The following is a 16,750-nucleotide window of genomic DNA, read 5'->3' as shown; positions in this document are numbered from 1 at the left end:
TCTACTTCTGAAATATTGACAGTTTTTTTTTTAACCCACATTTTTTATTTGATTTTAATGTAACACTAGTTTTGCTAGTATTGACCCACGCCCTTGACTGGGCAGAGAAGAAGAAAAGAGGGGGAGCGAACTCAGAGTATTGGGGTGGAGTTCGGGGCAGCTTCGCTGTAAAGCGTGAAGCCGAAGCCCCCCCTCACACGAAGAGAAACACGAGAAGAGAATAAAATTAAAGAAGGAGGAAGATAGGGAGGAGGTGGGTGCGAGGTTTGTTCAATGAGCAGGAAGTGACGGTTTAAATAGGGAAGGAAGTGGGAGGAGTGAGGGCGTGGATCACTCCCAAAACTTAGTTATAATACATAACTCCACTAATTATCATGCCCACGAAAAAAACTATGATTTACATTTTTTTTTAAATAAAGAGAAAAAGTTGATTCAACAGTAGATTCAGAACTACATTCAGTTATCAGCCCTTAAATAGCCGAGCATATAAACATACCCCAAAGAAATTAGAATAAGGAAGGAGTAAAATCCAGATGTTTTTTTTATTAAACTTCAGAATGCTATTAGAAAACCATAAAGTATGTCTAGAATCACCTGTTAAACCATTAAAATCCTATTTTTAAGATTACAGCACGAACCCAACAGGGAAATGAAAAATACCATTATTAGAAAAAAAAAAATTAAAAGCTAACAGTGACAACTCATGGGTCAAGTGTACAAACCTCTTTAAATATTAGTAGTAATTAAGCTCTGAGTACTTAAACTACTGAAATATTACAGTAATCCCTCTCTCATCACCTCACTCACAGCTGGAGAAAGTTTGGTCATGTGTGTCCAAACCCATGGTCAACACACCGTGCTAGTGTGTGTAATTAGGGAAAGCTTATCACAGAGTGTTTATATGTTTGGGAACAGGTCAGCATGGCGAGGTTGCTGAGCAGACAGAAGAAGGAGTCGCGGCTTAAGGATTTCATTACAGTTTCTGCCCACGTTTCACCGTCGCAAGGTCTAGATGGAGCGATGCGCTGTGTTTGTAGAAGCTTGCGCTTTTTATTGGCCCATAAAACAGGCAGCGCTAACTGCAGACACTTGCTGACTCTACACAAAGCCGTTGGTATATGTGTCCGGCTTAAACGTGACATTAACCTCTCTGCTACCAGCTGTTGTAAAAGAGCTCATTAAGAAAGAATCAGTCAAATGGGACTTTATAAGACGTTGCTGTCAAAGTGGATAATAGGTCGCTTTACATATAGTACAGCATATACAGTATAAGACAGATGGAGTGGCGGTGTATGCATTACTCCATTGCTTCTAATAAGAATTTGGAAGTGGCAATAGGTCCTCAAAGACTATAGTTTTTTTTTGTAGCCGTTAGAAGCCAGTAGAAGTAGCCGTTAGCCTTTATCAGAAGATCAATGCTGGTCGCCAGGGTTGTAGAGGAACGCTTGCCCCCTGTTCAGAAAACAAGAGCTTTGCTGCAAGGTAAAGTTCAGTGTTTTATTACTATTATTCTATTCATGTCCCCAGCTTGGGCCATAACACGCATTTCACGGATCAGAGCTCCCTTTATGTAGTTTTGGGCTGCACAGGACCGACGGCGTTTGTTCACGTTTTGTTTGTTCCGTGTGACAGCATAAAAGCAATTCTGGACAAGGTTCTGACAGAGCTGCTCTGAGCACCAAACAAGCCTTCACTGCCACCAGCGCTGGGCATGCCGGTTTTACACCGTGCTACATGTGACCTCCAAAAACATCAGGATCTGTCATGTAGTGAGTGCACACTTCCTGTCAGCTTGGCAGTTCCAGGTACTGAAGCAGGAGGAGCGATCATCTGCAACAATTTGAGGAGATTTCATGACTTTCATTTCTGTTTTCCACAGTTTAGAAGTGCCAATTGACCAACCTAATCCCAATCTTCTGCAATAATCCCTACACAAGCAGGGGGAAGGATACCATACGCGTCCTAAAATACATGTGAAGTCCGCTATTGTCTCTTGCCACTAATGCAGTATTAATAGGCAGCTGCCCATCCCGAGCTCCAACAGATTCCTGTTCCACTCAGCATCACACCAATGGCGATGTTGGGAAAGAATGCCATTTTCTCATTTAGATAGAGAGAGTACAACCAAGGCACCACCATTTTATGTAATAGCATGAGGCACTGTCATAAAGTCTGCCATCATCATGAACAGCTATCATAGCTTTAAGGCAGCCATTGGCTGAAGACAGTTTCTTACCATTTCCCAGCAGGTATGCAAGTCAGACTGACAATAACAATGGCAGAAACACAAGGAGTAAGAGTAGTATTGCCATTAACAGCTTGACAGTAGTTATTAGGAGCAAGTCTCCTCAACGTCTGCTCATGGTGAAGGCCATTTTTGTTTACTAATTGTGGTTCTGCAAGGCTTGTGTCCGGCTCAGCCTGGCAATCGTTTTGCCCAACTGAATCCTAGCCAGCGTGACTTACAGGAACTTTGCATCAAGTTGAACAGGTAGAATCATGTCAAGTTAGGAGTCTTGTCCAGAAGTCCTAGGCTTAAAATACAATTGCTGTCTGGTCATTTGTTTGCATGGACAACAGGCTCGTTGTTAACTTATCGGTTCACATACTTGCCTATGTGCTATCTGTGTTACTAGACTGCCAAAGCTGCAAGACGCAGACGCCTCACATTGCATGGTGAGGATGTGCACAACCAACACATCAATGGGATGCTGTATACCTGAGGTATCTATCATAATGCATACACAAATACATGAACAAATAATTAATAGCAAGTATATCTCTAACCTTACAGTTGAATATAGTATGTTTCCCAAGCCAGGGGAACGAACCCTAGTCTGTCACAGGGAAGACAATAAGCCAACAACATGGCTATTCAACAACCATATTCTTACATGGTTATTCCAATGTAACAGGTAATTAAATCTGATGTGTTTGAGCATGAAAAATGACCAAACTCTAATAGGTGCACGCACCCAAGAAAAATAATTAAAGGACCCTGGTCATAAAATTAAAGCAGACTTTCAGGTATATGACTATTGTGTATTTTTAAAGTCTGGTAGAAAAGAAAGCGTTTCTGGATGTGGATATTGGTGTTGGAAAGAAATGGTTCAGTGCCAGGTAGTTTAAAGCATGGACGCCCAGACTGCACTAATGCACCTGTTTTCAATGTGTGCCTTTTTCCCTCTAATTACGTTCTTGTGCTGAGCTCGGCCATGCAATGTACTTCGAATGCAATATTTATAGGTTTCATTAACACCACACATTAAAGCAGCACAGAAGGACAGGAAGGATAAAAGGCCCCCATAGGCATGTGGTTATCTAGGCTAGGCCAAGAAAACACAAAATGCTAATCAGGACTAGAGCTTGACAGGACCAGGTATTGTGCACTCTGCAGTCCCACTGTGTAGCTCATAGCACAATAGCGCATTAATCTTTCCGGGACATATTCCAGTATATTGTGGTATATTTCAATAGTGGTGACCCGGGATTTAAAACGCATCTTTATCTCATCTATTCCCCTGTTCTTATCCTCAGTCGTGCTGGCGAGGCAGAGCCTGCATTCCCTGTTCTGTGGTTTCACCAGCTGAGAGGTTCAGTTTGCTGCAGTGTGATCTAATCTGGGTCCTGCTGGAAGATTAGCTTTGGCCAGCGCCGCCACCAGAGCCCAGCGTTTTCCGGCAGTAAAAGAAATAAAGGCGACAAATAAGGCTGGGGATCGATATCACTCGATCGCTGATAGTGCTGCCTCATGTATGATCTAAAGCCTGCCAGACTGACCTTGAGCATCAAGCGAGACGTCATGACGTGCGTGATGATCTTACTGTCACTCTGTTCAAAACACTGCCAAGGGTATGCATGTATCCACCCAAGAATAAGGCACACAACCTGCTTTATCTTGCGGGTGGCTGGGGACTGAGCAATTTCGGGGTGGAAAGAGGTATTTATCGAAGTGACAATTTGAGCACTAAAGAGTGTGTAGAAAGTGGGACACGCACTTGATTGGAATCCCCCAGGAGCCTGGGCAATTTTGGGCAATTCTCTGGGACTCTAGGACTGCTGAGAATTTCAGTAAAGGCCATTCTTTTTCCGTTCCTGCACAAAGAGAGATGTTCTTCCTCAGGCTTGAACAGGATGATGAGACTAAGGGGTAACCCAAGACGCCTTCTCAGCGGCAGTACATCCAGCCCTTCATGCGTGGGGTGAGATATCAGGAAAATGCAATCCGCTGCTCCGCCAGCCATGGAAATGGCACTGAATGTAGATATTGATCAGTATACGCTGTTAGACAACTGTCACCCCCAGAGCCCATGGCAGCTGGTGTCGAATCTCCCAGGCAGCCCAGCAGAATCGTTTTTTTTTTTTTGCGTTTTTTTTGCTGAGGGAAAGGCTACAGTGTTTAAGCATTCCGCATTGCCCTCCTTTGACCTTGCGCTATACGCTTGCTGCAACAACTTGCTACTGTCCTTTGTTTACTGTCGAAAGTAAACAATGCTCATCTGCTGCACGGGTGAAAAAAAATGTAATAGCTAAAAAAGTCTAAAGCCTGGTGGTGGTTTCCCTCCAGAAAGCTGATCTCCATCTGTCAGGCTCAGGGACAAGGGACAGATACACCTCCTTATCTTCTCAGCTTGCACCCCAGACACAGGTTGGCTGTGGATGGACAGATGTTGGATTACCATGGGGCGGACATTAATTTGGTGCAGCGGCTTATTGCTTATGTTCCGATCGATAGGAAGCGTAAAAGCCGGTAAGACTTTGGACTTAATTGTTCGTTCCACTTATGAGCCACGAGGCCTTGACTGTAATCCTTTTCTCTTAAGGTGCCAGCAGGCATACTTTCATTCAGGTGGTGTACAGTCAGAGAGGGGAGATTAACACCACATACTAAACGAAGTATATATTTGGATTTACAGGAATTTCTTTAACTTAGAATGATGTTATTTTAATCCTGGATCTTCTAGATTTAAAATAACCCTTTAAAATAAAAGTCCATTGTTAGGTTTTAAGGTTTATGAAAACATTCTTTATTAGGTAAATCAAGGTAAATCAAGGTTTCTGTCATATTTCTTGTGTTATCCTTTACAGCCTATCAACAGCAAGGCCCTGCAGCAAGTCAAGCAATCAGTATGACAACCAGGAACAACATAGTTTCAGAGTTTAATGAAAACACCATATCTCAAACTGTTAAACATGGGGGTGGATGGATCATGTTTTTGTCAACTTGTGCTGTAACCAGTGGAAGTGGGGACATTAACTAGTTAAATACTATAAAAAAAATCTAAAATCAGCTTCAACAGCAAGATAATACCACTAAACAAACTCACTAAATCCACAATCGACTACCTCAAGAGGCACAAGGTTTTACCATGATAACCCTAACAACAGTTTAGTTTCAGAAATAAACAACAAAAATAAGGTAGACCTTTTAAGAGCAGCGCAGCAAGACACAATTGCATTATTATGCCATTATATTAGCATTATATCAGTGACCTAAAATGATCTTACAACAAAAACACAAAAACACAAATTCTTATACTATCAATTGTTGTACACCATGCTTACATTTGGTGCAAAAATAATCTCCATAATCTTTTGAAATCTTTAAAAGATGAAATGTTCAATATATACTGATTATTATTAAATCCCATCACTGTTTCCTACAATCACCTGAACACCTCAGACAACAGCGTCTCTTTTTCCGGAGGAAATTGCCCTCGCTCTGGAAGAATGGCAGTGACAGTGCTTGCGGAGAAATGACAGATTTCTGGCTTATTGAAACCACAAAATGGGAGCAGTTTGTGTTTTTTTTCCTCCAATTGCTTTACTATCTCTATTTCCACTGACATTCGAGTGTTCCTGTTCTGACGGAGCGCTTTAGGAAAACAAGTAACGGAGAAGTGCTGGAGGCTGACGTGATGTGCATTGCGAACGTTCTCCTGCCTGAAAACAGAACGAAAAATATTTACTACCGCAGCCATCGTTTGGTACGTTCACATGCTCGTCTAATTAAACGCAGGTATAGTAAAATGAACTGTTTTCTGCACTAAATAATTTCCAGGTCAAAACACTTACTCATCCCTGGGTAGGATTGTCTAGGTACGATTGCCCGTCCTCTTAATTAGGATATTGTGTTGTTCTCCGTGCGGCGCAGGAAGTCGAACACTCAGCACGCTAGAAAAACAGTGTTTGTTTTCCTCAGAGAAGGCACTTGACGTAGTCGGCGCACTAGGAGCGTGTCATGTGTAATCAGCGCCCGTAAACAGAGGCGCTCGCAAGACAACACAATTCTCGCTCCCCTGGCTGCCGCCGAGCTTAATTAATGAGAGCGGGGACCTGCTGCATGTCACATCGCTGAGGCGGAGTGAGGAGAGGTGCAGAGAGGAGCCGTTCAAATGGCCCAGCTTCCCCCGTTCCCCCATCCTGACGCCTCCTATCTGGGTTAAGATCCTGTCTCACACGCTCTCACACTCAGACATGAAACAACAATACAGCAAAGCAGCTCTAATAACACCCTCAAACAGTCTTATTAGAGGCATATCCTGAAGAAGAAGCCCCCTAAAAAAACATAGAGCTGCTACTGTATGTATGCTACATTTACTACACTATTTAGCAGTAAACACGAGCTTTGCTATAATGAACCCCGCCTACAGGATGCGGGGAGGGGGAACTGTGCTGTGAGAAGGTTTTATTTGTGGATGTAAATGATGCAAATGTAAAAAACAGAATCAATGTACAAAACTGAGTCAGCTAATTAATTACAACCACATTCCGTGATTATTCTCGATAACAAAATAGTAACATTAAGATTCAATCAACAATTTAGCAAAAATAAAAAGCTAATCTACTATCTGAACTCAACAGCTGAAATGGAATAAATCACATGCGTAACATATTAAGGTTTGACAGCACTATTTGAAACTATACCAACTATATTCTTCTGATATAACTAGAAATAAACCACTGATTTTAAAAGTGCCGCCAACGCTGCATTACTAGACATTCAGAGGAAAGCATTGAATCCTCAGCTCTGGTTCATTAGCCAACAGAAACCTGTTTTAGCCAGAATCACACTGGTAGAGAATGGCTAATTGTGCTCTCTCAGGCTCCAGCTGCTGATGGCGAAGGAGCATGACCGTCAGCTCTTTTAGGCTTAGAGGCTCCATGGTTTAACTCTAACTGTATTTACTCATGTCGTATATTTACTCTATTTACTAGCAAAGGCACTGTGAGGCTGAATACAACGGTTTCCTTATATATAATTTGGAAGAAACTTGCAGCACACCAGTTAATAAATTGAGATATGTAGCTTCCCAACAGCTAATAATAAAACAGCATTGTTGTATTCGGGCAAAATTTACATGATCCCGCCAATAACGTTCCAAAGATGATGATGCAGACCAACACATACTGGTGTTGGCGATGCAGTAGTGCCATATTCCATAAGTAACCTACAGTACAGTTTTTTTTTTTTTAATTCCTGATGGGAATTAGTACTTACATCATGAAAGTACTGAGAGCTGATGTTGGAGAATAATGCTAATAATGTTAACTATTACAACAACAGTCATAAATCAGAAGTAATCTAATAAAGCAGAGCTCAGAAGCCTTTCATAAAAACAAGAACTAGCTGAAAGCTATTTAAAAAGCTAACCAAACCAGACCATGCTCCAATACTCTTAACTAGCTACAAACACACTGTACTGAGAAAACATCAAGAAGACCAAGAGAGGTCAGCACCACCATCTGGTAAGAGAAATTATTACAAAAAAATATATATATATTTTTTTTTTCTTGCTACAGGCTTAAAAATAACCAGTGGCTTTGTGTGCGTGCCATCCCAGCAATGCAGTCCAGCCAATAAAAGCAGAGCTTATCATTTTTTTACTCCACAGGCCGCACATAAATGAATAAACAGCGAGTTTGTTTCTGAGGCAAAACAACAGAGTGGTAAGTACTTTGCAAGTCACATGCTTGCTATTTATACTGTCCATAGAACACAGAACAACAGAAATACTCAATAAAGGGGATTCTGTGACACCTTTAAGTGATATTAGCACACTGAGATTCAGTCATTTTTATGTTCTGTACTGTATTAAAAAAATCCCCTTTTTTTCTCTTCGCCTTAGATATATTTGCATATTTTTACATTTAACAAGGAATAAAGCAATTAAAACGATGACAGTAACAAGACGGTGGACACACAGTTCACCAGGGCGCCGAGACACAGAGAGACACTGACACAACCAGAGAAGGAGTAATAAAAGAGATGACTAACCTAACCCACCTGAGCTCGGCTCACACGGGTCGATGTCCTCGTCGTCGCTCGGACACTCTGCAGACGCCACCAACAGGTCGTCTGTCGTCTGGGGGCGAGGAGGAGGAGGAGAAGAAGAGAGGAACAAAGAACAGAGGGGTTGAGTTCATGAGCATGTTCAGGGTTTAAAAAGACATATAATCATGTCATATTGAATTGCTCATTTTTAAAACAGCAGTGGGAAATAATTTATTCCTCTTTTTTATAGAAATGAGGGTGAGGCATTTCTCATATACAAGAAAAAGAAACCTTACACTGAGCAGTAAGCAAGCTAACAAGCTTAAGCAGGCTACTGTATACAGTAAAAATACAGAAATGGCCACACTGATTATAGCAGAAAATGCCACTGAACTCTTTCTACAGTACACAGTGCTGTACAACAGATTATAACAAAGAAAGAAAGTTCAGAGAACTGGTTAGCTGAGTTGCTAACTAAGCCGTAAGTTAGCAAAGCAAATTTGCTGGAAAGAAACAGTAAAACCAACAAAGACCAGAAAAAACAGTGTATGCTCGTCACAGTTGAACATAGATAATTGGCACTTTTTTCGATTGGTGGCACTTTTCTAACTTGTTCAGCAATAAACAAGATAGCTAACTAGAAAATAGGGAGATAGCTAATTTAGTAATAGGGAGAAACCAAAATGATTATTTTTTTGACTGAAACTAAAACAGAACTAAATTAAACATTTGGCAAAAGGACACAAAAACACACATTTTCATGGCTTTTCATTATTTTTTCCCCTTTTCTGACCATTTTATTAAAAAAAAATAGCCTATTTTATTGTCTTCTTCTTACAAATACGTCACTGTTCATAATAAAGTGGTCTGTTTTATGTTATACATATTCATCTGAATTCAGAATAATAACATATCGAATAATTTTAGCTGTAGGCAAATCTTTAGTCATTCTCTAAATAGTAAAGTCAAAGTGGAATCTCCTCAATTTTGAGATTTGAGTGTTTCAGTATATGACTTTTTAAATGCTAAATACCACTTGGAGACTAAATCTACCTTTGTTGTAATAATAAAATGACAAAAAGTACACGCAACCAATAATGCAATTATAATAACTAATATTAATATTTACATATTCTACATTAGGTTTGTAATTCCTTTAATATTCTCACAAACTAACATTTCAAACAAAACAAATACTACAAGAAATAGCTCTCAATGCAAAATTGGACTTCAAATAGACTTTTAATTTCTAACATATTGTGTTAATTCCCTCTGCTGTTTTTTGCACTACATTTGGGAGACATCTGGAGACAAATGAAGGTATTTTTGCTCAGATTTCATCAGATTTGCTCCCGCTTGCCGACTTTTTAATTAATTTTAAATAGTATTAAATCCTAAAAGCTGTTTTGTTTGGATTTTAGTAGTTGCACGTTTTAAAGCAGCTTATCATTGTGGTACATTAGAGTAAAGTGCTTCATTCTGTGCTTCATTTCTCACTTCATTAAATCTAGCCAGTCTTTCACACTCACAGCAAATTTAGTGACACTAATTTAACACCAGCATTGTTAAAGTGATGGTGGTGCCCTCCCTGCACTGTACAGTTACCCCGTCCACAGACCGCACCAGTGGTGCTAATTTAACACTGGTGGGTTTGCTATGTGTGAGTTAATCAGAGGATACCAAAGTGTCGATCCATCTTGTATGAAGTGTTAATTTGGTCTTATTTGGGACTGTGTGTTCAGTAAATGGAATTCTGATGTGAGATACAGGCAGCTACAGTGTGCTGTAGTACTTCAGAAGGAGGAGAGGGAAGCTTTTAGAGGAAACGTCACAACATCAGGCGCAGCAGAACAGATGCAGAGTCAAATCAAGCATGCCAGAGAACTGCCACATGTGATAAAGCACCTACTATGACTTTGGGTTGGGGATCGCTTCCAGAGTGTTAAAATGAAGAGTTGTGAAGTTGGGCTTTGACATATGTCTAGTTTTACCTGTAATATTGGCTTTCTGAATATTTTATTTCTTCTTTACTTTAGTTATTATGCTGTTTTAATTCCTCTCCCTTTTTTTTAATGTGTATTATGTTGTGAAATATAGCATCAAGCTAACAACCCAACCTTAAAATAGCTTTTTTAATTGTATTTTTATGTAATATTCTGTAAGACCGGCCAGTATGAAGATTTTAAATGTTTTTATACTGTGCTGAAAGGACAAAAAGCAAAAAAATAATACAAGAACACTATACAATAATCCAGTGCTGATTACAAAACATAATTATTATTTTTCAGACCTGAAAACAGTGCTTAACAGGCTAGACCAGTCTAGACATGACTATGTGACAAGCACAAGCAAGCACAATAATTAAAATCATATTAGTATCAGATAAAAATGATATTGCAAAATAAAAACTGACGTCTACTGCAATAGCACTGCATCGTATTCACTTTATTACATTTTTTTATTCACTGTAATGCTAATACACTTCATGTTTTATGAATGTTTTTGATGCTGTATCATCATATACAGTTAATACAACATTTAAGAAGTACACATACATCATCAGATATCTGCATCAGTCCACAGCTCCTATATGTGTGATCAGTAACGCTATCGCATGGTGTAATTCCGGCTCTAGCAGGCTGAAAGGCTGTGCTGTAGCCACAGTAGGCTTATTAGGGATCTGTGAGACAAATCTGCTGTAAAGATCTAACACTAAAGCTTTACATCACACACTGTTCCAGAGAACGCCTCAGCATACAGAAGCAGAACCTGCAGCAGGAGCCGGCTCTGAGCCTGGACCTGTACTGCAGTATGGACATTATGTATGGACACCGGATTCATTAAAGGCTGATTAGGTGAAGCTTATATTTCCTCAATAAGAACCTGTGACCACCGCAGTTCCACTAATGATGTCTCTCCTTTTTTTGTCTGCAGGTCAAAGTGTTCTTCTGTCATCCCACCCTGCGTAATTCACATTCAAAAGATCCATCAGTAACCGGTTCTAACTACGGCACCGCCAATTAACCCAGCGCCCGGGGTCTGTGTAATGTAGAGGAGCAGCTGTGAGGACACCGCTCTACTGCAAATGAATTTCAGCAGATTACAGTTCCGGAACACAGTGATAAAAAAAAAAAAAAAAGAAATTACCCAGCAATGAATAATCAATGAACGAAATGAAAAATGTCCAGTTTTTTTTTTTTTTTTTTACATACTACAGCCAATGGATGACACTTTAATTAGGACAACTATTATATCCCTAGGTTTTAAATTCATATATATATACTAGGCCGATTACCCCGCCCACTCATTTACACTTCTCCTATCACTAGCAATTTCTCAACACCAGCAGGGTAAAGACAAGCACATGCCGCCTCCAACACCAGAGATCTACCAACGCCATCTACCAACCCAGAGGCATGAGAGCATGGCAGACTGTGCTCTCTCTCGGACTCCGGCTGCTGATGGCGAAGCAGCATGACTAAGATTGCATAGTCTGCCTTAGTCTGCTGGACCACATGGAGCCTATCATTATGATTCTAATATTTAAAATATTAGATATTCAAATAAAATACGAAAATGTTAAAAAAATAAAAAGAACAAAAACAGAATTAGGCATTACGCTACTTGGAAAATATATATTAAAACTGTGATTCTATATAAGCTCAGATCTAGCTATAATAAATAACTGGAACCTACAGATGATTCAGAATGCAGCAGCACGTTTGGTCTTCAACCAACCAAAACGGGCACATGTCACTCCGCTGCTCATTGAGCTCCACTGGCTACCGGTTGCTGCTCGCATCAAATTCAAAGTGCTTACAATCGCCTACAAGGTGATGACAGAACAGCTCCTTCCTACCTGCACTCGCTCCTGAAGACTTACGCTACCTCCCGGCCGCTGCGCTCCTCCAATGAACGTCGCCTCGCTTTGCCAAACACACATTCACACAGAGCAATCCAGACTGTTCTCATACAGAGTTCCACAATGGTGGAACAAACTACCTTCCACGACCAGATCAGGAGAATCTCTCGCTATCTTTAAGAAACTCCTGAAGACAGAGCTCTTCAAAGAGCACTTACTCTCCTAACACCTCTAACAAACTAACTAATTCTAACCTCATCTCCTTCTTCCTCTTCTCTACTCCTCTATCCCATTATTTCCCTCTGACATCCTTAAGGCCCTATCTATAGATGTTTTATTTTTAACTTCTATTATTTTTGTACTTAACCTCTTCTATTATTTGCACTTCAATATTGTAAGTCGCTTTGGACAAAAGCGTCTGCCAAATGTAATGTAATGTAATGTAAAATGACCACCAATTTATTTATTGATTTTTTTCATTTGAAAAGTTAAGATGGTAAAAAATATTACATTTGAAGCCCGTAAATAAAGACTCAACCCAACAGAAACACAGTGTAATCACTGCTGGCCTGTGTACATTACACACAGCTCCTATAGCTATCCAGCGGGATGCTGTAGATATTTTCTTAACAAAGCTTATTTTACCGCGTTCAGCTCATCATGCTAAATGCTAACCTAATTTTACTATTCTTGTTGGAGGGGAACGGAATGTCCAAGGGTAACGTTATTGAGGTAGCACAGCCCGGGGGCATTAAACAGAGCTGTATTCCACTTCACCTTCCAGCCTAATAAGTGGCTGTACTCAGAGAATAGACTTAAAGCTCTGGAAATAGAGCTGAACCCTCAGGAGGCAGAGCTGGATGGGAAAAGCTAACGAGGGAAATGAGGGAAATGAGTGTATTTTATATGTTAGTGTTTTATACCAGCGAGGATCTACCAGTGCTCTGCCTCTACTCTCATCATGGTCTAGCGCCTGTATTCAGGATGCGTTATCAATAAATAGATGAACAAAGCTTAGATATAGCCTGTGTATTTTGTCTTATGGGGTGTGTTTGAGTAGCATCAGCAGGATTGTCTACATTTATAGGCTCATCTTAAGTAAACTGCTTCAGGTAAAAAAAAAAGCTAATTTTAAAGACAAATATATAAAATACATACAAGTTGTGTACATTCCCATGAATGAATGAGGTTAAAGATTGGCCAACGTGCTCATGGCAAGATGCTGTACATTATTTGAGTTGGAGTACTAAAAAAATGCAGCCTAATATAAGGTCCATTTAATTTTTGAAGCTGTGTGGTGTGAATCACGTGTGTGCAGAGTAATAGAAAGTAATAGAAGCCATTACCACCCAGAGTGGACAGAACAGTCGATGGAATTGATGGGGGCCGGTGGCTTCTGGCTAGAATTGTCTGTACACAGCAACTCGTGGGCTACATGTCAGTGTAAATACTGTTAATGTTGAGGACAGATGTGTTTGTTCAGTTTAGTTTACATGAATTACATGAATTAGTAATTAGTAATAAACAGTAATAAGCGTGCAATTGGGAATAAAACTGTGGTTTTACATGCTATGGGCCCTTTAAAACATTGTACCGTCATTAAGCTCCGCCCTGTTGATTCTCAGTGCTGAGTTACACATTGTATTTAATAAGCTCCTCCTTTTCCACAGTGAAATGGAGAGCCTGTGATGAGCAGTGGCGGAGAGTGTGTGTTTGTGAGTGTGTGGAGGGTCTATTTGTGTGTGTGTGTGTCTCTGTTCTCGGAGCTGCCGGAGGAGGAGGAGGCTGCAGTGGATGTAAATTTAATTTGCTGTGCATGAGGCTGATGTACAGTGTCGGCCGTCCAGATGGCAGAGGCAGCGGATCCTGGAGCGCCACATCCATCACTTTGCCGATGTGATTTGTTTTTCCTGGCGGGAGATCCCGCTGCACTGTGCCCAAAGACAGAGGCGCTGGATCGATACGGCTCTTCTCACCACATCCTTCCCTCTCACGCTCTCCCTCCCTCTCTCCTTCCATCTATTCATCCTGTTTTTCCCACTTCTTATCTCCCTTTTTTTGCCTTTCTGCTTTGGAAGAAGAAAGGGTGTGGCCGCGCGCATTACTGAAATCACACTGGCTATTAAAAATAAAGGCAGAAAAAGGTTTCTTGGACGTACGGTTATAGATGGCATATATTTATTTAATGGCATATTATTTATTTTTGTTTAAAAAGGTCTAATACAAAATGATATATTTCTTTAAATCTCTGTTTATCCCCTAGAATTAACCCTTTAAGTGCTTTTAAAGCTGATATATTTAAATGTACTGCTTTATTTTGCTTTCTTCATTTTAAAAGATCATCATCATCAATGGCACGCTCAAGTTCTGGAATGTGTGGTTTTAGAAATGTAACTTTTAAATGCCTTCGAGATTGGGATATGAAAATGAGCTCTTTCTGATTGGATGCCCTATATTGTGCCTCATTCAAAAAGCCATTTTTTTTCTGATAGACATCTTCTACACCAAATCTTTCCCTATGTTAGCATTTGTTTAAAAAAAAAAACTATATAAAATAAGTCCAGTGCTGTCTTTATTGCTGGATGCACTCAGCTTTTAAACAAGCTGATGTTCCACCTCAACAAGTACTGGGGTTAAAGGGGTTTTCTATATAATAGTGGTCCAAAACTTTTAATGTCTCTAAAAGCCTCCACAGAGAAAGCTTTTTATTTCATGGACATCTAATGACTTATTTATCTCATTATAGCAAATAAATAGCAGTAGTAAACGGATAAGATTAAAAGCTAAGCTAATTAAGCACCGTAGTGAATGTGGCCGGACTCTGGTAAGCTGTAATAAATGCTAGGGAAAAGTAAGCTCTCAGCATTTTTCAGTGAATGGATGAATGGATTTGCCTTGGGCTTATTTGCTTTTGGGAACAAGGCAATGTCTGTCTGAAAGTCTGAAAGCAAAGCTACAGGCCGGATCTAAACCTCAACAAAACGCTAATAACAGCCCAAATGTTGTTTTCCAAAGTTACAATCAGTGCAATTATGTCAAGCTGGAGGTTAGTCTGGGTTTTCAATGCATTTTTTTCCAGTATTTCAGGCATTAATTACCTCCAGCTTGTGTAGCCTCAGTGTCTCAGTGTGGAAAAATGCTAATTGTGATACATACAATAATTGTACTGGCTGCTATCAGGCGTCACTTTCAATTTAGATGCAGTAAAGTCATTTAAAATTGACTAAAATATTTATTCTGGTTTGTAGTACATTAACTCAACGATGCCTTCGTAGGTTGTACTTGATAAAACATAATGCATCCCAAAGGTTTTGTCCCTCGCCCATTTTACTTGTATTTGAGCTTGTAGCCAAAAATAAATAAATAAAAAGCAGAAAATCTGCAAACAAGTTCTTTGCAAGTTCTTGTGTTTGAAAGCAAACCAGCGATTATGAGCCAGAGAACAAAAAAGCTCTGGGTGCAGACTCTTATTCATTTAGGACCAGGGTAATAAGAGCCTAGCAGAGCTAATCGAAGAGCAGCATTAAATGGTTAATGAAAAGTTGTGGAGAAAAAAGCAAAATCAGCAAAGGCCATAAAATATCCAGCAAGTTGTTCAGGTCCTTAAAACTCTTTTACTCTTCTGTGTTTTATTGCACAAAAAAATCCCCAAGTGGCTTCTTCTCAGTTCTTCATGACTATCGTTCTGCTAGTCTCACACATCTCTCAGTAAGTCAAGAATGCTTACTCGACTCCAACCCTCCATTTTAATGATGTTCCCTGACAGCTTTGCACGACCCGAATCATTGTCTTTGACCTGGCTCATCAAAGCGCTGACCCTCCAACCTCATCCATATTTCATAAGCGTGGGCCAGAGTTATAAAGCGCCAATAACTACAACATAAACATGCTTATGCGGCTGAGCACGGCCCAATCGGGGAGCAACCTTGACCCAACAACGTTCAATAACATCTACAATTTTCAGCATGCTACGATAGATATCTTCATGTCCATGACAAGCTGCTTCTACAGCCGGGTGATATCAGACACATACTGGATAGTTCCTTAATAGAAGAGAGGGTAGTGAAAATTTTGTTTGATTATCTGTAGCTCATTGAAGCACGAGGATAAACTACAATTTAGGATTATGGATCACAGAATGGGTTCAATATCCAGATCTGGATGCTGGAACTTTTGGGCCCTAGAGAAAAGCCCTCAACCCTCTCTAGTGGGATCATAGTATATCTGACATTCAAAAAGAACAATCTCTGAGAGAGGCGAGGTCTAAACTTAAGAGAAACAGGGTTGGAAGGTTGTTTGTTTGATCCCCTGGACCAGCAGGAGGCAGACCATCATCATTCTCTCTCTGGGGGTGTGTATGATCACAGCTCCTAGTCATGAGGAAATTGCATTGTAAATGTCTTTATATTAAATTAGTTAAATAATTTAGTAGCAACATTTGGGTGAACTAATGCTAAAAACACCAGAAAAAAAAAAAAAAAAACTTGGAGACGGAAGGTTGCTGGTTCTATCCCCTGGACCAGCAGTAAGCCAGGACCTCAACCATCAGGTCATCAACACTCTTAACATTTATGTTGAGCAAGGCATCTAATCCCCTTGTAATTTCCAGTTGC

The 16,750-nt window shown here is 40.1% G+C and overlaps 1 protein-coding gene across 24 annotated transcripts in view; it reads right to left on the bottom strand.

Annotated features, from left to right (window-relative positions):
* Nucleotides 1-16,750, bottom strand: part of LOC103042950 (neurexin-1a) — a 562,201-nt gene that overhangs the window by 14,070 nt on the left and 531,381 nt on the right. For 14 of the 24 annotated variants that reach the window (XM_049472543.1, XM_049472551.1, XM_049472544.1 and 11 more), the window contains one exon: nucleotides 8,279-8,366. In XM_049472543.1, coding sequence (XP_049328500.1) covers nucleotides 8,279-8,366 — 88 coding nt within the window. The remainder of the gene's footprint in view (nucleotides 1-8,278; nucleotides 8,367-16,750) is intronic. The other 10 variants (XM_049472550.1, XM_022681831.2, XM_049472552.1 and 7 more) reach the window with 1 other exon arrangement.

This window comes from Astyanax mexicanus, chromosome 25, assembly GCF_023375975.1.
Source record: "Astyanax mexicanus isolate ESR-SI-001 chromosome 25, AstMex3_surface, whole genome shotgun sequence".
Classification (NCBI taxonomy): Eukaryota; Metazoa; Chordata; class Actinopteri; order Characiformes; family Acestrorhamphidae; genus Astyanax; species Astyanax mexicanus.
Note: the sequence above shows the minus strand (reverse complement) of the source record. Positions and strands in the feature narration are given on the sequence as shown.